General features: G+C 43.5%; 1 protein-coding gene across 3 annotated transcripts in view; it reads right to left on the reverse strand.

The window, feature by feature from the left end:
• Positions 1-1,229: 1,229 nt before the first annotated feature.
• RIN1 (Ras and Rab interactor 1) overlaps positions 1,230-20,849 on the reverse strand; it is a 52,956-nt gene continuing 33,336 nt past the window's right edge. For all 3 annotated transcript variants that reach the window (XM_040328875.1, XM_040328874.1, XM_040328876.1), the window contains 5 exons: positions 19,124-20,143; positions 14,100-14,405; positions 9,736-9,867; positions 7,561-7,697; positions 1,230-2,107 (listed from right to left, as the gene is read on the reverse strand). In XM_040328875.1, the coding sequence (XP_040184809.1) occupies positions 1,781-2,107; positions 7,561-7,697; positions 9,736-9,867; positions 14,100-14,405; positions 19,124-20,143 (1,922 nt within the window). In that variant the 3' untranslated portion in view covers positions 1,230-1,780. The remainder of the gene's footprint in view (positions 2,108-7,560; positions 7,698-9,735; positions 9,868-14,099; positions 14,406-19,123; positions 20,144-20,849) is intronic.

Consider the following 20,849-nt stretch of genomic DNA (forward strand, 5'->3'; position numbering starts at 1 on the left):
TGGTTTATTTGGGTGATGGGATGTGCCTGAGCTTGGGTAAAAGGGATCGCCCCAGGGAATTCTGGGTCTTTTGGGGAACGTGTTTGGAATAGCGGCCCACCCTCCCGCCCCTTTTTTTCGATGGTATGTCACAGCTTGCTGCGGTTTTCTTGACCTTGCCAGCATAACATGGCTATAATGGGCCATGCCCTTGATGGAAACCGGAAGTAGGCGGCCTGTCCAGCACTTATGGTAAGGACAGGCCCCTCCCCCCTTTTGGAGTTGTGTGATCACAGTACAACTGTGACTGGAACTGGTTGAAATGTTCAATGTTCAAAATGTTATGTTTGCTTTTAATAAAGCTGTGGCCTTGCCCTTTCCAACCTAATGGTTGTAAGCGTGTTTATTTAATAGGATGAAGGGGGAAGGTTTTATATATACATATATATTACAGCTAAGGGGTACCTGGGCTCATTGCGCCTCAGCAGTCAAGATTCTAAAGCCTCGTACACACGATAGGTTAACCAGAGGACAACGGTCAAAACCGATCGTGTGTGGGCCCATAGGTTAATAAAAAGCCAACTTGCTTTAAAATGAACCTATGGATTCCAAACCGATCGTTAGTAGGCATGACCATCGGTTAAAAATCCACGCATGCTCCGAATCAAGTCGACGCATGCTTGGAAGCATTGAATTTAGTTTTTTTCAGCACGTCATTGTGTTTTACGTCACTGCGTTCTGACACGATCGGTTATTTAACCTATGGTGTGTAGGCGTGAAGGACCATCAGTCAGCTTCATCGGTTAACCTAGGACAACGGTCCTTCAGACTGTTGTCCTCTGGTTAAAGTGGAAGTAAACCCACCTATCATTTTCAGCCAAGGAAGCTGCCATCTTGGCCTATGTTTAATCTTCAACTGCCATGGTGCTGCACATGTGATCAGTTATGACACCAGCCATTGGATGGTTTGACAGTTTGGTTGAGAGCACAACCAATGTGACAGTTAGCAATTCCGGCATGCCGGAAATGTAACTGCTTTTTGAAACTGTTAAATCGATGGGTTTACTTCCGCTTTAACCTATCGTGTGTACGAGGCTTAACAGGAAACTGTATCAGATCAGATTCTGATATACATTTAAATCATTTTCTAAAACACAGATATTCTCTTAAATAAAAAATATACATTGGGATTTGATGACTTTGAATGGTAAAATCCCTGGCAGAGATTCTTTCCCAAAAATACAGTAACAGACAGAATAAAATAAATTCTATTTTTAAAGGTTACTTATAAACCATGTTTTGCTACTCTTGGTTTTGAGCACTTCAAGTAGTGTGCAAAATAGCAGAGCGTTTAAAAAATCTAAAGTGCTGGTCATATAAAATAGCGTGTTAAATACATGCTTTAAATCGCACAAGAGTTCACAAATAAATACTTAATCCAGTTCCTCAGGTATGTACTGATCTTTTGTGTTTCCTCCTAAAATATTTTCAAAACTCATCCATTCATTTCGATGAATTCTGAGCATCTGTACAACTGGCAATCTATGTACAATTTATACCAGGAAATGTATAAAGAACGGATCTCTTGCATGGCACTTTGTGGATATCACAATAGCGACATTCCAATAAAAATGTTGAACACTACGAAGAAGCTACATCTCAGGCTGGTTAGCTTGGTTATCATGGTTATCTCTGGTTATCATGCTTGGTTAGCTTGAAATGTTATATCCGAAGTATATTAGAATTCCTGGACAAATGACCAGACTCTGTCCTTATGTCCCAAGCTACGCAGCGACACATTTCAGATGTTTGATGCATGTGATTGGTCAGAGGCTTTTTCTTCAAGGATTTTTTCTGCATCCTCCTCCTCAATTCTTTGGTAACAGAAGAAAAAACTAGATCCAGTGTCTTTGAGCTTGGCCTTTATCTCCTGGGGATGTTCATCCAGAGATAACAGTTGCTGTTCCCCACCACAGTGTAGAAAAATAGAGAAGTCTTGTGGCTTGGAAGGCTTGAATTTTAGAGCACAGAGATGGGTTAGGTCGGCTACTGTCTGTGATGGCTTCAGAAGGATGGTCTTAGTAGTGCAGCCATTAACCGGATCTTGATGGGCAACTCGTAAGAAGTTCTGAAATAGAAAGACATGTTTGAAAACATAAACTGCTAGACAAATATATATTTTTTCCCCCCAGATATGACCTTAAATTATTTGTTTTCTTGTATAAATGTGTTTGATTCCTTCTCCTCAGACTTTGGTGCAGGACGACTAGCTTTTGGCCTTGTACACACGATAGGTTAATCAGAGGACAACAGTCTGGAGGATCGTTGTCCTAGGTTAACCTATGAAGCTGACTGATGGTCCGTCGTGCCTACACACCATCAGTTAAAAAAATGATCGTGTCAGAACGCGGTGACGTAAAACACAACGACGTGCTGAAAAAAACGAAGTTCAATGCTTCCAAGCATGCGTCGACTTGATTCTGAGCATGCGCAGGTTTTTAACTGATGCTTTTGAAAACTAATGATCGGTTTTGACCTATCGGTTACCAGTCCATAGGTTAAATTTTAAAGCAAGTTCTCATTTTTGTAACCTAAGGTTAAATAACCTATGGGGCCTACACACGATCAGTTTGGACTGATGAAAACGGTGCTTCAGACCATTGTCCTCTGGCTATCCTATCGTGTGTACGAGGCCTTAGAGCAGAGGTGCCCAACTAGTGGCCTAGGAACCACATGTGGCCCGCGGAGTCCTCTGATGTGGCCAGTGACCTCCTGCTTTGAGATAGCAGGTTTACAAGCCCAGATCGTGGGTTGCCGACCTGCCATCCCAGAGCATCAGTGTTTTGATGAAGCAAGCGGTTGCGGAGGGAGCAGAGCCGTGTATGCCAATGCTTCCTGTATAGCGCCGGCTCCTGTCACAAGTGAAGTGATACCAAATGCACTCTGCCTGCAACAGCCGGCGATACCTGAATAAAAGACTATTATTAAAGGTCAGTTTATTACTAAAAAGTGTATATATGGGCATATCTGTTCTGCAGTGGTTACTGGGCAGCGCAGTGCACCTTCTGGTTACCTGCATAGACCTCTGTTATTACCTGCAGGTTTGGTGCACTTTCAGAAAGTACGCCACACCTGCAGTATATGTGCCGATAACCCAGGAAAGCCACAAGTCCTCCGCGCTGCACCCGCAGTGCAGGTTAACTGCAGCACATTTATGTGAAAGCAGCCTTAGGCCCCTTTCACATGATCTGTAAAACCCACATAGACACTCCATTCACCTCTATGGAGTGGCAGATGTAAACGGACTTGTGTCTACAGGGAGTGCAGAATTATTAGGCAAATGAGTATTTTGACCACATCATCCTCTTTATGCATGTTGTCTTACTCCAAGCTGTATAGGCTCGGAAGCCTACTACCAATTAAGCATATTAGGTGATGTGCATCTCTGTAATGAGAAGGTGTGTGGTCTAATGACATCAACACCCTATATCAGGTGTGCATAATTATTAGTCAACTTCCTTTCCTTTGGCAAAATGGGTCAAAAGAAGGACTTGACAGGCTCAGAAAAGTAAAAAATAGTGAGATATCTTGCAGAGGGATGCAGCACTCTTAAAATTGCAAAGCTTCTGAAGCGTGATCATCGAACAATCAAGCGTTTCATTAAAAATAGTCAACAGGGTCGCAAGAAGCGTGTGGAAAAACCAAGGCGCAAAATAACTGCCCATGAACTGAGAAAAGTCAAGCATGCAGCTGCCAAGATGCCACTTGCCACCAGTTTGGCCATATTTCAGAGCTGTAACATCACTGGAGTGCCCAAAAGCACAAGGTGTGCAATACTCAGAGACATGGCCAAGGTAAGAAAGGCTGAAAGAGACCACCACTGAACAAGACATACAAGCTGAAACGTCAAGACTGGACCAAGAAATATCTCAAGACTGATTTTTCTAAGGTTTTATGGACTGATGAAATGAGAGTGAGTCTTGATAGGCCAGATGGATGGGCCCGTGGCTGGATTGGTAAAGGGCAGAGAGCTCCAGTCCGACTCAGACGCCAGCAAGGTGGAGGTGGAGTACTGGTTTGGGCTGGTATCATCAAAGATGAGCTTGTGGGGCCTTTTCGGGTTGAGGATGGAGTCAAGCTCAACTCCCAGTCCTACTGCCAGTTTCTGGAAGACACCTTCTTCAAGCTGTGTTACAGGAAGAAGTCTGCATCCTTCAAGAAAAACATGATTTTCATGCAGGACAATGCTCCATCACACGCGTCCAAGTACTCCACAGCGTGGCTGGCAAGAAAGGGTATAAAAGAAGAAAAACTAATGACATGGCCTCCTTGTTCACCTGATCTGAACCCCATTGAGAACCTGTGGTCCATCATCAAATGTGAGATTTACAAGGAGGGAAAACAGTACACCTCTCTGAACAGTGTCTGGGAGGCTGTGGTTGCTGCTGCACGCAATGTTGATGGTGAACAGATCAAAACACTGACAGAATCCATGGATGGCAGGCTTTTGAGTGTCCTTGCAAAGAAAGGTGGCTATATTGGTCACTGATTTGTTTTTGTTTTGTTTTTGAATGTCAGAAATGTATATTTGTGAATGTTGAGATGTTATATTGGTTTCACTGGTAAAAATAAATAATTGAAATGGGTATATATATTTTTTTTGTTAAATTGCCTAATAATTATGCACAGTAATAGTCAGCTGCACACACAGATATCCCCCTAAAATAGCTAAAACTAAAAACAAACTAAAAACTACTTCCAAAAATATTCAGCTTTGATATTAATGAGTTTTTTGGGTTCATTGAGAACATGGTTGTTGTTCAATAATAAAATTAATCCTCAAAAATACAACTTGCCTAATAATTCTGCACTCCCTGTATTTGCACCCACCAACTGTCCCCTTCCATCTGGTTGGATCGGATGAGAGGGTCCACAAAGTAGAGTGGGCTGTGTCTGTGTCCGCTCTGCATATACAGCACCTTCATTAAATGTAACCATATAGCTACACTTAGAGGCGCCTCTCTTCTCTTTTATACCCAGTAGCTCCTGCTGGCTTTTGCTTCTAATCCCCTTGTGGAGGCTGCCATTTGTGGACGGACATTTTATGGTTACACAACCTGGTCACATTGCTATAATCTTTTTATATGGACTATAAACTGAAGGACCTATGAATAAATGGTTGTGGAACAAATCATTTGAGTTTCCTTTATTTCTTATGGGGAAATTTGCTTTGATATACAAGTGCATTGGATTACAAGCATGCTTCTGGAACTAACTATGCTCACAATCCAAGGTCTGTACTGTAATACAAACTAGTTGCTTTGTCCTGCACAGCCAAAGTACAGGTGTGCTTTGATTTCGTTTTTAACTGATAGTTTTATCGTCTAATAAAATGAACCAATTGCTAAAAATATATCTTAGATATTAAATATTTATTTCTGAATCATGTATCTCAGAGTTGTCCAAAAACCAAAGCTGATAACACTAATGCTGACAGTTTTTGCTAAACGTGTAGCTGGACTGCAACACAGACAGGAAAGATGTCATCATCTTGCCACGATAAGATACAATCAGTATTGCATCACAAAGGACTACAATAGCCCTTAAAGGGGTTGTAAAGGATTTTTTTTCTCCCTAAATGGCTTCCTTTACCTTAGTGCAGTCCTCCTTCACTTACCTCATCCTTCCATTTTGCTTTTAAATGTCCTTATATCCTCACTTCCTGTTCTTCTGTAACTACACACCGTAATGCGAGGCTTTCTTCCTGGTGTGGAGAAAGCCTCTTGAGGGGGAGGGGGCGAGCAGGAGGGTCAGGACACTCTCTACTTTGCAGATAGAGAAAGGAGCTGTGTGTTAGGCCTCGTACACACCACCGGACATGTCCGATGAAAACGGTCCGCGGACCGTTTTCATCGGACATGTCCGCTCGGAGATTTCGGTCTGATGGCTGTACACACCATCAAACCGAAATCCCCGCGGACAGAGAACGCGATGACGTAGACGACACCGACGTTCTCTATCGCGCGAGTTCAATGCTTCCACCCATGCGTCGAATCAATTCGACGCATGTGCGGGATTTCGGTCCGCTGGTTAGACGTACTAACCAGCGGACATGTCTGACGGACAGCTTTCCAGCGGACATGTTTCTTAGCATGCTAAGAAACATTTGTCCGCTGGAAATCTGTCCGCTAGCCTGTACACACGATCGGATCTGTCCGCTGAAAGTGGTCCGCGGACCAGTTTCAGCGGACATGTCCGGTCGTGTGTACGAGGCCTTAGTGGGTGTCCTGACACTCCTGCTCGCCCCCTCAAGAGGCTTTCTCCACACCAGGGAGAAAGCCTTGCATTACTGTGTGGAGTTACAGACAGAATAACAGTAAGTGAGGATTTCTCAGAAGAAATAAGGACATTTAAAAGCAAAATGGAAGGATGAGGTAAGTGAAGGAGGACTGCACTAAGGTAAAGGAAGCTATTTAATGAAAAAAATTGTACCTTTACAACCCCTTTAACCTTCCAAAATACACCATTGAAAGGACAATATACAGCATCTACTTCTACATTGCTCTTATATTATAGCATTATGATCAGCAGTAAATTAAAGGCTTTGCAAACTTTCTAATTTTCTCTTACATATGTTATGAACCCCTTCGAGAAAATCAATTATAACACTGGATGGAAGTTATGGCTAGTTGTAAACCAGGATATGTACTTTTATTCTTACATTTGTCCCGTCACTCTCCTACAAAATGATAATGTCATATACAGTAAAACCTTGGTTTGAGAGTAACTTGATTTAAGAGCGTTTTGCAAGACAAGCAAAATGTTTTAATAAATTTTGCTTTGATATACAAGCGATGTCTTGATATAAGAGTAGCGTCATGTCACAACTAAGTATAAAAAAGAAGAGAGGAGCCTCTAAGGCCGCGTACACACGGTCGTTCCAAACTGATGAGGATGGTCCGACAGGCCAGATGGCCTGATGGTCTGATGTGCGTACACACCATCGTTCCAAAAACGGATCGGGTCAGAACGCGTGACGTCAAACACACGACGTGCTGATTAAAACAAAGTTCAATGCTTCCAAGCATGCGTCGACTTGATTCTGAGCATGCGCAGGTTTTGAACCGATGCTTTCTGTACTAACCATCGGTTTGGACTGAACGGGCAGTGGGCCATCGGTTCGATTTTAAAGCAAGTTTTAAAATTTTGGACTGAAGGACAACAGACCGATGGGCTATACACACGGTCGGTTTGGACCGATGAAACTGAACCTTGGTCCATTCTCATCGGTTTTGTCCGACCGTGTGTACAGGGCCTGAGTGTAGCAATATGGTTACATTTAATGAAGGTACAACATTTAGCAACTTATTGCTACACTTAGAGGTGCCCCTCTTCTCTTTTATACCCTGTAAAAAAATGCTTTGATATACAAGTGCTTTGGATTACAAGCATGTTTCTTGAACGATCTATGCTCGCAAACCAAGGTTTTACTGTATATATAAAAAATAAAACCTCTATGTTCCATAATTTAGCTTTCAACATTATGTACATCCATATTTAATATAAGCATTCATGGGATACCTGTAAGTCATTGAGTGATGGCAAGCCTTGCCTCCTCCGATGCCACTCACTAAGTGACAGTGCAGCATCCTGGGGGTGAGCATGTAGTGAGCATAGGACAGACAGAGAGGCAGATATACTGGTCAGATAGTAACCTCCTGGTAAAGAGAAAAAAAAGACAGAATGAGGAGGGATCGACACATTGTTATTCAAACTAGAGTAAGGTTCACGTTCAGGCTGGGTTGACAATGAAGCAATGCAGTAACTCGTGCATTACACGTTGACTCAGCATGTGTTATGGTGCCTTTAATCTTAATGAGACCCCAGTGCATTTTGTCAACGGATATGTGTTGCGTCAAGCAGATAGAACATGATCTTTTTGTGTGGGTTAGGTAGGTCATTTAAATGTGTTTCTGTGGCATGAGCTGCTTGACAAAACACACATTACCGTAAGACATAGGTCAGAAGGGGGCTTAAAGGCTAGCTATGATTTAAATAAAAAAATTGTAATGACCCTCCTTCCCATGCTAACTAAACCCTCTTGCACTTGTATCATCCTTCCTCCCAACCCCCCCCCCCCCCCCGGACACTGAACCCCCTGCTATCCTGATTCAGAACCTTCCTGCATACCAGCACCCTGACATTGAACCCTCCTACTATCCTGACTCTGATCCTTCCTACATACCAGCACCCTGACATTGAACCCTCCTACTATCCTGACTCTGATCCTTCCTGCATACCAGCATCCCTGACATTGAACCCTCCTACTATCCTGACTCTGAACCTTCCTGCATACCAGCACCCCCTGACACTGCCCCCCCCCCCCCCCATGGTTTCCTGGCTATGCATCTTCCTGCATACCAGCACCCCTGACACTGATCCCTGCTACCTTGACTCTGCACCCTCCTGCATACCAGCAAACCTGACAAGGATCTGCCCTGATACATTGGGCTAGATTCACATAGCCTGCCCTAACTTTGCGGCGGCGTAGTGTATCGTGTTTACACTATGCCGCCGTAAGTTAGCGAGGCAAGTACATGATTCACAAAGTACTTGCCTGCTAAGTTACGGCGTTTATGTTAATGGGGCTTGACCTGACATGATTGACGTATTTTACGAACGGCGCATTCGCCGTCCGCCTACATATCCCAGTGTGCATTGCGGCTAAGTACGCCGCACAGGGTCCTATTGATTTAGACGTGGACGTAAATGACGTAAAACCCTATGCACGGACGACTTACGCAAACGACGTAAAATTTTCCAATTTCGATGCGGGACTGGCGGCCATACTTAACATTACTATTCCAGCTATTTGATGGAATAACTTTAGGCCTGCTAATGCGTTACGTAAACGGCGTATCTGTACTGCGTCAGCCGGGCGCACGTTCGTGAATAGGCGTATCTAGTGATTTACATATTCTACGCCGACCGCAATGGAAGCGCCACCTAGCGGCCAGCCTAAATATTGCACCCTAAGATAGGACGGCGCAAGCCGTCGTATCTTAGATAGGTTTAAGTGTATCTCTGTTTGAGAATACACTTAAACTTAGGTCGGCGCAGATATCTACTGATACGCTGGCCTAACTCTTACTGAATCTAGCCCATTGACTCTGCATCTTCCTGCATACCAGCTCCCCTGACATTGAACCCTCCTACTATCCTGACACGGATCCTTCCTGCACCAGCACCCCTGAACTAAACTCCCCTACTATCCTGACTCTGAACATTACTGCATACCAGCACCCCGACACTGCTTTCTGCTAGCCTGCACTCCACCTGCCACTCAGCCACTCTGCCATTGCATACTCCACCATTGCTCCATCACTATGAAACCTCTCCATGGTGGGAGCCACAATGTACAAGTCCAACAACCAAATTTATTCTTTATATATTTTAATTCAAAGTTACTTTTTTTTTGTTTTTGTTTTTTTATTACAACACAACTATTTATCATTCCTCCCTACTAAGCTATTTAATCCTCTATATTTATATTTTAAACAAGCAATCTCTATATCAGGCTGGAGCTAGAAATCCACTTTACATCCTATATGCTTCTTTTACAATAAATGTAGGCTATGATAAACTGTACATGAACACCGACTTGGTGTGAGTTCGCAATACAAATGTTACAAATTTAAACATAATGTAGAGTCATATACAGTATCGTAGATCATAAAAAAATAGTAATATTCTTACCTTCCCCCATAAGGGACTCTTGTGTCAGCAGTTCTATGGTGTACTGAGTATCTATGAGAAGGTGGGGCAGCTCACATAGCGCCAGCACATAGCACAACGCAGGGAGAAATTCATCTGCACCACAAGCATCATCTGGAAGAGACAAGTGGGACTATAATCGTACAATGCATAAACATTATTCTCCTTACCTGTAAGCATACGCTCTGACTGGAGACATTTTGTGATTTCATTTCTTAAAGTGGAAATAAACTCTCTCAGTCAGTGGTAACTAGTTTTCATTTTATGCTGTACCATTGATACATAGATAGGAAGGTATTTTTTTTTTTTTTTTTGTTTACATTTCTTTAATTGCTTCCGAATTTCTGGCCAAGGTCAAAATGTTGTCCTACATCCCATTTTTTCTTTCATCTGGAGAAGTGCAGGAGGGGCTTTCTTAAAGGGGTTGTAAAGGTAAAAAATGTTTTCTCTAAATAGCTTCCTTTACCTTAGTGCAGTCCTCTTTCACTTACCTCATCCTTTGATTTTGCTTTTAAATGTCCTTATTTCTTCTGAGAAATTCTCACTTCCTGTTCTTCTGTCTGTAACTGTAATGTGAGGCTTTCTTCCTGGTGTGGAGAAAGCCTCTGGATGGGGGAGGGGGCGAGCAGGAGTGTCAGGACACCCAAGCCAACACACAGCTCCTTTCTCTATCTGCAAAGTAGAGAGCGTCCTGACTCTCCTGCTCGCCCCCTCAAGAGGCTTTCTCCACCCCAGGGAGAAAGTGTCGCATTACTGGGCCGGATTCAGATACAATGGTGTATCTGTCCGGCCGGCGTAACGTATCTTAGATACGTTACGCCGCTCTAACTTTGGGCGCAAGTTCCGTATTCAGAAAGAACTTGCGCCCTAAGTTACGGCGGCGTAACGTATGTGGGCCGGCGTAAGCCCGCCCAATTCAAATGGGGATATGGGGGGCGTGTTTTATTTAAATTTTGCTTGACCCCGCATATTTTACGTTTTTTTTTGAAGTGCGCATGCTCAAAAATCCGCCGCAAAACGTCATTGCTTTCGACGTGAACGTAAATTACGTCCAGCCGTATTCGCGAACGACTTACGCAAACAACGTAAAAATTTGAAAACTTGGCACGGGAACGACGGCCATACTTAACATAGGATGCCCCTCATATAGCAGGGGTAACTTTACGCCGGAAAAAGCCGAACGCAAACGGCGTAGAAAAAAGCGCCGGGCGGTCATTCGTTTCTGAATCGACGTAAATAGTAATTTGCATATTCCTCGCGTAAACAAACGGAAGCGCCACCTAGCGGCCAGCCAGAAAATGCAGCCTGTAAAACACTTACACCTGTCGGATCTTAGGGATATCTATGCGCAACTGATTCTCTGAATCAGGCGCATAGATACGACCGAGCGCACTCAGAGATACGACGGCGTATCAGGAGATACACCGTCGTATCTCTTTCTGAATCTGGCCCACTGTGTTTAGTTACAGACAGAAGAACAGGAAGTGAGGATTTCTCAGAAGAAATAAGGACATTTAAAAGCAAAATGGAAGGATGAGGTAAGTGAAGGAGGACTGCACTAAGGTAAAGGAAGCTATTTAGGGATTTTTACCTTTACAACCCCTTTAACTAAGCACACCCGCCTTCCTATATGCCTGAGTTAGGGGAAGGTGGAAGTAAATGCTGCATCAATCTTACTCAAGACTGCCACAGCTAGAAAGGCTTAGGCGGTGTTGTTCAAAGTGATTTCTTAACAGAATAAAGTATGGAGAAATGGAAACATAATTGGGGGAGTTTGCTTTCATTAAAAAATAATTAAATAGCATTTTCAAGTTGTGGTGCTCAGATAAAAGTAAGTTCTACTTTAATATAATCATTTATTAAAAATATAATTTTGCAAAAATATTGTAAGTATATGTACACAATATATTCCTCTATCTATTTTATTGTATAATAAAGCAAACGTGAAAAGATAACAAATTGGATTAGCCCATAAAATGAAAAAAAGTATAAGCAGAGGTTATCAATATTGTCACTACAAATAAACTGACTTAAGCCCTGTACACAAGATCGGACCCTTGTCCGACCAAAATGACATCGGAACTCCGACGGAATTCCATCGGAGTAAAAGAGAACATGTTCTCTATCTAAACTCCAACGGGATTTCTCGGAATTTCCGATGGAAATAATCCGATGGGGCATACACACGGTCGGAATTTCCGATGGAAAAAGTTTGTCTGACTTTTTCCATCGGAAATTCCGATCATGTGTATGAGGCATAACAGTTAGATATATACACAGATGAAATTATCTCCAAACTGGATTTTTTGGGAAAAAGTCAGGCTTATCCAACTCCCTCATGCCCTAGAAGTCTTCCTTATTTTCTTAATGTAAACCCAGTCAGTAAAATCTCAAACATGTTAATGTAATTAAAAAAAAAATTCTGCTGCCACTTTGCCAAATGCCAAGAGTTCTCGATCTTACAACTACTGTTATCTTAGCATCAATGCCTATAATGCCCCATACACACGACTGGTTTTCCCATCGGAAAAACTGTGATGACAGCTTTTCGTCGGGAATGCCGACCACATGTATGCTCCATCGGACTTTTTGCCACAGGAAAACTGCCGGGAAAAAAAAGACAGAGCAGGATCTCTTTTTTTCCCCGTCAGGAAAAAATCCTAGCGGGAAAACCGTTCGTCTGTATGTTTTTCCGACGGGGAAAAAAACACGCATGCTCGGAAACAATTCCACTCATGCTCGGAACTTAATTTTGTCGGCTCATCGTAGTCTTTTACGTCACTGCATTCTTGGCAGTCAAAAGTTCACCAGACTTGTGTGACCGTGTGTATGCAAGGCAGGCTTGAGAGGAATTCTGTCAGGAAAAGCGCTCGTGTGTATGTGGCATAAGTTATTTACATGACTTTTAATAATCAGACACTCACCTGTCCCACGGTCCAGGGATGCAGGTGCCTCGCTCCTCTCCCCTTCCTCACTTTGGCACCAGTATTCTAACTGTGGGCGCCCAGCTGTGCCTTCATAGCTGGGTGCGCACTGCTCATGCGCGAGCCGCGATGCGCGCTGTGAATGGCCAGGTAAACTTCTGGAACTTGTGACGTGTCCCAGGAGATTGCAGGGAGGGAGAGGTGATCTTCCTTCTGGTTCCGCTGCACCAGGGGAGGAAGTGGGAGCTGGGTACCTCTAAAAGTTCAGTCATGTGATCCTGCAGCTACGGCTCCCCTGTGTCAGTGAGCGGCTGCTGCCAGGGAGAAGAGGGAGCAGTGATAATGGCAGGGCCATGGGAGCCTATGAGTGATGTCACAGCACCCAGAATTCCCAGCTGTTGACAAGTATTCCATGGCACAAGGGAGTAGGAGCTGCAGGTCACCTAATGCCCGACGAGTTTTTTCCGACGGAATTCCGTTCAAGCTGTCTTGCATACACACAGACACACCAAATTCTGACTGTCAAAAACGCGGTGACGTACAACACTATGACGAGCCTAGAAATATTAGGTTCAATGCTTCCGAGCATGCGTTGAATTGTTTCCGAGAATGCGTGGTTCTCTTTCCAACTTCGAATTTCCGGTGGAAAAAGTGTGATGGGGCATACACACGGTCGGAATATCCGATGAAAAAATACCGTCAGACTTTTTCCATCGTAAATTCGTGTGTACGAGGCAATACTGGACATGAGCAGACTTCAGTACTTTTTTACACAGGGTAGGAGGAGTGAATTCTACATTAAAGTGGATGTAAACCCCAAAACAATTTTTTTTTTTTTTTTTATGTCACAATGTAGAGTATAAGATTTCCTATCATCTGTGCCCAGTCTTGCCTCACAGAGTTAATCCAGCTCTGAGCAATCAAATTTTATTGTTCAGTGAAATACAACAGACTTCCAGATTAAAACCAAAGTCCTTGCTTCTGAAAAAAAAGTGCACAATTCACATCCCCTCCCCTGTGTTTTGATTAAATGTTTTCAAAATATGGGGTGAGTCACAGTTCAGTGCCATGAGAAAATGCAACAGCCACCAGAATATACATAGAGCTGGAGGGAAGAGGGGAGGGGGAAGTGAATTGAGCACTTTTTACAGAAGCTGTGCATGTCTGCAAGCAGTGCACGAGATATGTAAATAACCTGTCACTCAAGCAAGGACTTTGGTTTTTATCTGGAAGTCTGTTTTATTTCCCTGAACAATAAAAAGAGGATTGCTCAGAGCTGGATTGTGGCATGACTGGGCACAGATGATAGGAAATCTTATTCTCTACATTGTGACATCCACTTTTTTCTGTGGAAATTGTGACACCATTACTATACGATTATGGCAGTTCATAGGTTACATAGTGTTCTGTACTTAGTGTTACCTTGCTGTGTGTCCATGCTTTTATAAACCCCTCTGCAGGCTTGTAGCAATAAGCGGACCTTATCAGAAGGAGAATATTTTAATTGTATTCTTAACAATTTCTGTCGAATTTTCTCCAGATCCTGAGACACGGGAGCTTTTAAGTTTACACCAAGAAGCGATGATCCACCTTTCTTTACACTTTGCATATTCTTCCCAAGTTTCTCCAGCTCTCCATTTTCCTCCATTTCTTTTTGAATTTCGGACATTAGATATGATTTCAGAGGCTTTAGTATAAGTCGGTGGAGGGATTTTTCCAAGACACGCTCTGCAGTAGCATAGAGGACAGTTCAGATAGTATTATGACATCATCAACACATATAGCTATGCTATGTTTAACTTATCTTTAACTTATGTCATGACCCTGAATATATAAGGCATTCCTAGTACACATAACGTGGTATAAAGAAGTAAGATACAAAAGGCAAAATGGAAGTACTCATGGATGGTTATTAAGAGGATGAACATGAAGTGTGTTAAATGGTATACCATAATGATTATGGTTTATTTAGCATATATCTAGTATTTAAACTCAAAGCATACTGTATATACATGTGTTCATATAAAGAGCAAGTGTACATGAGTTGTGACAATGTTTCTAAAGTGGTATTAAAACCAAAAGCAAAGATTTACTATACTGCAGACTTGCTGGTAAGTGTGCTGGGAAATTTTCAATTGTTTGTAATGCACGAAGCCCTTCCATGTGCACCTTAGGTCAGCCATAGATGGTTCCAGGGGAGGGCTGGGCCGGGGGGCAGGGTGGCAATTGCCTCTTAGGCCGCCCTTACTTATGTTCAAAATGCCCGCTAACATTTTATTTTTTATTCTGGTCTTGGAAGTCGGGCTGACCACTAGCTGTTGCATTCCAGGAGTTGTAGTCCATGCTCAAGCTCCGGGTGGGTGGAAAACAGAGCAGCGCAGAGGAAACTACAACTCCCTGGGACCTGATTCTTGGAAGCAGACAGAGGCAGGGCATGCCAGGGAGTCAGGACGCAGGGCTGCAGGGCTGGGCACTGGCTGCAACTTGACCCAAGGACCAGGAGCATTACACCCCCCCCCCCAAGAGGCCATGGCGTGCAAGGACCTGCTGAGCAGAGATCACTGAGGTTGAGAGACCCTGACACCCCTAGCTGACCCCCATACACCCCATGTAACCTGTCCCAGTGATCAGGCTGCATTGATGTGCACTGGAGTTGGCTGCACTGATGGGCACTGGTGAGGATGCATTGAAAAAACAGATGGGTCATGGATGGTGAGCTGATTCGGCGGTTCAATGGGCCACTTGACTGGACTTGCCCCCCAGGCTTAAGGCTGCCAGCCCTCCCCTGCATGGTTCAAATAATAATCAGGAACCAGCTGAGAGTTGAACCATGTGTGGGCAGTCTGAATGTACCAAGTTGATCGATTGATCAACTTGGGTACAACCAGCCTGTTGGAGTTACTTGCAATTATAGTTAGCGGCTGTCATAGCCGCTAGCAATAATCACTGTCTTCTCCTGGTGGGGACGGCTTCCCCCGCCACTGTGGTTACAGGAAATAAATTTGCACTGTCTATGGCCTGCCTTACTGCAAAGGCTAGTTAAAGATTGGGGTGGTTGCCACTATCTGCACAGTTTTTCAGCTGAATCTAGCATGGGGACACATTGGATGCCTTCAGCTGCCATAGTGCTCTTGCCAGGCGTCCAATGTGTCCCTGTGCTTTAAAGATGGGGTGGGCTCCCTCCAGGCAAACCCGCCCTTAATTTATCCACTGCTATATGTGCTCCAAAAACACTATACAGTGGAACCTTGGTGTCATGGATTTGCAAAAAAAGTCTGGCAGCTTACCTGATCTCCATGTGGTCATTAGAGGCCTGACCCTCCTTCTGACTGTCTTTTATCACCTTCCTCCCTGTATTGCTCCACCCTAGGCCATCCCAGGAAGCCTATATTAACCACTGCACTGCTAGCCTGCTTTGCTGTTCAACCGTGTTGCTTTGCTTAAGTTCCTGTCTGCAGTGTGCTATCATCATCTTCCTGTGTACGGTTTTTGGCTTGTCCCTGACTACTCCTGTTTGCCTGTACCCCTTACCATTTGCCTGTCCCATGGTTACCCTTGTCTGCCTGTTGCCCTGACCTCGGCCTACCCATCACTAACGTCTTTCCTGCTAGCTGCTTCCCCTCTCTCCCTGCGGAGTGTGACCTAGGGGATCTCGGGGGTGGCGACCTGGATCCAGCTGCGGCCAAGGCCATCCTCACCACTAGAGGCTCTGGTGAACACAAAGCTGGGTCTTAGACTCCGCGCCCTGGGTGATCTTGGGTTCATGCTTCCTCTCAGATCGCAGCAGTCGGCTACAGGGTTCACTACCCTGTGGTGCATCCCTGACCCCTATGGGGTGCACTTGTCACCTGGCCACAGGTGACCTGACACTTGGTTTACGAGTGACGCGGTTAAACACCGTTTTGAAAGACAAGCAACTTTTTTTTTTTAAATCCTGACTCGGTTTGCAAGTGTTGTCTCGCAAAACGAGCAGGATCCAAGCCTCTGCGGTGTGCAGTACCGCATTTGGCCAGAGTGTTTCCAAGTTCAGCCAAGCCGTCTCCGAGTATTTCCGAGACTCTCCAGCCGGCGTCCCCCCCACCTCTGGCCACATGCAATAGAAGTCAATCCGGAACAAATTATCTTTGTTTCCATTGACTTCTATTAGGAAACTCGCTTTAATATGCGAGTGCTTTGGATTACAAGCATTCTCCTAGAACGGATTATGCTCGTAATCCAAGGTTCCACTGTATTTTTCGGTTTGGGTTTAATACCGATTTTAATTAGACCTGCCGTGCAACAACAAACATTTTATTGCTTTCTTTGAAGTTATTGTGGTGAATTCCTTTCACTTCTAGTCTCAGACACATAACTGGAAGTCAACACAAACCTCCTGATTATAAGGATTATAAGGTTCGTTTTTTATTTTCTAAATAGGTTCCTTTAAGCTAGTGCATTGTGCCTTTGTCTGAATTTCTCACTTCCTGTTTCTCCTCAGTAAGCTTTCCACCATCATTAGAGCCATTCTGCCTGGGGGTTAGTCAGCCAGAACAGCTTACTGAACAGCTTACTGAGGAGGAACAAGAAGTGAGAAATTCGGACAAAGAAAACACAGGAAAAAAAAAACATTTAGAAGGGAAATGGAAGGAAAAGGTAAGTGAACCAACAATGCACTAGCTTAACCTCCCTGGCGGTACGATTATTTCAGATTTTAGGTGCTGAAAGTGGTACCATTATTTGCAAGGAAATTTGGCGTTTTATACTGTAGGCCTGTAATTTTTTGGCCTAGTACACATGAGAGGATCGATCCGCGGAAACGGTCCGGAGGACCGTTTCCGCGGATAAATCCTCTGGCGGATTTTGATCTCATGGTTGTACTAACCATGAGATCAAAATCCCAGCGGAATTCCCTCTGCGGTGACGTGTCGCGCCGTCGCCGCGATGATGACGCGGCGACGTGCACGACGCTGTAATATAAGGACTTCCACGCATGCGTCGAATCATTGATCCGGTGAGTCTGTACAGACCATCGGATCAATCCGCTGGACTGGATTCCAGCGGATCGATTTCTTAGCATGCTAAGAAATTTTGATCCGCTGGAAATCCATCGGCCCGAAAAATATCCGCGGATAAATATCCGCTGGGTTGTACACACCAGGGGATCTATCCGCTGAAACCGGTCCGCGGATAAATTTCAGCGGATCGATCCTCTCGTGTGTACGGGGCCTTAGGAATAACTCACTTAAGTCTGTCCAAACAAGAGTCTAGTAGGCATCCCGGGTATGATATTTTTTTAAAAACAAAATTATAAATTATAATATAATAAATAATTATAAATAATTATAAAAAATAATAATATAATTATAATAAAAATTATTCAATAATGTAATCAACTCAAAATCGCTAAAATTTTCTCAGTTGCAGAATTGTCGCTGTCTATACTTTTATTTTTTTATGATGAATTTCCCCACAAATCGCTATCGCACAATTCTGCAAGTGATTATAATTTATTATCGCTGTTTTCTAGCTGCTCTAAAACTATTTTTGACATAAAGGGACACTTTTGGTTGCTATGGACAATCTACAGTTTGCAGGCAGAAAGAACAGTTTTTATTATATAAAAGTACATGTAGGACACTGGGCAGACCACTAGGGACAAGGGGGGTGTGTATTTTTTACATACAGTACTGTAATCTATAACATTACAGTATACTGTATGTAATGTGTTTGTTTACCTTTTTGAATTTGGCGCCGTTCTCCGCTCCTGTGCGTCGTAACGTCGCAGGGAACGGAGATCGGCGGCACACAGAGGCACTGTGTGAATCGAGCGAGGTCCCGCTCGCTCACACAGCGCGGTGGCATCGTTGGATCCAGGGACAAGGTAAGTAAACCAAGCCTGTGGATTCTGCGAGGCGAGCCCGAGTCTGACTCGGGGTTACCGATTGCAGCAGAAAAATTTAACCCCGAGTCAGACTCGGGAATACCGCCAGGCAGGTTAAGCTAGTGCATTGTTGGTTCACTAACCTTTTCCTTCGATTTCCCTTCTAAATGTTTTTTCCCTTTGTCTGAATTTCTCACTTCCTGTTTCTCCTCAGTAAGCTTTCCACCATCATCAGAGCCATTCTGTCTGGGGATTAGTCAGCCAGAACAGCTTACTGAACAGCTTACTGAGGAGGAACAAGAAGTGAGAAATTCAGACAAAGAAAACACAGAAAAAAAAAACATTTAGAAGGGAAATGGAAGGAAAAGGTAAGTGAACCAACATTGCACTAGCTTAAAGGAACCTATTTAGAAAATAAAAAACAAACCTTTACAACCCCTTTAAATCTGAAACAAGAGCCACTTTTTATTTAGCTTCTCATTTAAGGTGGAACATCCATTTAATATTCATAAAAGTCACATCATGCCCATGTATATATGCTCACTACATCCTATCTGTCAGAGCTCTTTTATGGAATGTTACTAACCTTGTTCATCGGGTATAAGCATTTCCAGGTGCATTTCTGCACTCTCTCTTAACAAATGCTTCATGCGATCCATAAAATCCCTGATCTCCTTTAACAAATTCCTATAAGTTGTAGGTTCCTCCTGTGTCTTCTCTTTTACATCTTTATTTTTATTCAGTTCCATATTTTGAAGAAAGGCTTGCAGTTCCTTCCCAAACTCTGTTGACATGTCTTTTCCCTTTTCCTCTATTAATATCATCATCTTTCGTTCTGGAGACAAAAGGGACAAGAAAGCTCCACTAACTGCCCGAAATGAGGAGCGACCACTTTTCTTTTTCTTTCTGCGCGTAAGCTGAGGAGACTTTCCACCATCCTCTGATGTCACATCATCTGCACTGCTGATGGATCCACTGTCTTGCTCTTCCAAAGTGGACACTCCATTGATGTGGTTCTCTCTTGCCTCCTTTGAGTCTTGTGTTCTTGGCAATGTGGAAGGGACATTGTAGTCACCTACATCTTTAGACCGCATTGGCGACAGCTTTATTCCAAAGTCACGACTACCCTTACTTAAGCTCTTTCTCAAACGCTGTCTAAGAGATGACCGAGGTTTTCTATACTCTTGGTCTTCTGATGATTCCTCTGTTTGTTTGGTCTCAGTTCCAGGTGACATCTCCACTGAAACCACCTCTTCTTCCTCCTTTACAGCTTCCTCACTGGGCACTGGAGGAGGTGGGTTTAGAGGAGGAGAAAGGGATCCTGAATTTTCAGTAGACACCCTGACTTTGATACTCTTCTGGAAGTGGGAGCGCTTGAGTGCGCCAGTGTCTTTGGATTTGAAAAGAGGATTAAGAAAAAAGAGTGCTCCCTCTTTCCCCCCTGAGGAAACCTCTTTGGGGCTGCGAGTTTTGAGTGCAGGAACAAGAGTTGGGCTGATAGTGTCTGGTAGGTCAGGCAGCGGTGACAAGGTGAGTGTAAGAAAGGTGGTACTGAAAGTTGGAGCTGAAGATATATCACGAGCATTAAGTGAGGAATTCCAGAACTCTAAAAAGCAAGTTAAATTACAAAAGAAAGTACTGATTTAGAAGGTGAGAAATCAAATATGGGACATAAAATAGCATATACAACTATTCAATTTTTGGTTTCTGCCTCAAAGAGTTCATTAACTACTATTAACTTTCATTTATAATAGAAATCAATGGGTACAAGTTGTCTAGAAGTGGCCTTGAGGTAGTACAGGAACCTTATTGAAGTCGAAGTCGGAGCGACTTCAGTAGTGTACATTAAGACGGCTCTCATTCACTTCAATGGAATTTCTCATGTCGCGCGACTTGGGGCAACACATGTCGGATCCCAAGTCGCTGTAGTGTGAACCTGCACTTAAGCTATCTTGTGTGATAATATACCTTACAAGTAATATATGTGGTGTGTGTTACATGACAGTTGTCACTCTATTGATGTTGTTTTGATGTTCTGGACTTCAGTCTGTAGCCATCCCAATAAAGTTGCTTATGTATTTTTGAATAAATTACATTGTAAAATGTGTTTATTACTTCTGACTTCCATTGTTTTTGTTTTGTTTTGTTTTTTATCACTTAGGTATTCCCCTATCAACAACCTAGCTGGGCAACAGAAAAGTGTCTATGGCCACTATGTGCATGTAAGCAGGTTGAAGTTAAACCAGTTAGAATTTCCATGAATGGATCCTATTCTTTGTACATGGACTCTACTTTTGCAGGTATGCCCGGGA

The sequence above is a fragment of the Rana temporaria genome, chromosome 11 (genome assembly GCF_905171775.1).
Source record: "Rana temporaria chromosome 11, aRanTem1.1, whole genome shotgun sequence".
Taxonomy (NCBI): Eukaryota; Metazoa; Chordata; class Amphibia; order Anura; family Ranidae; genus Rana; species Rana temporaria.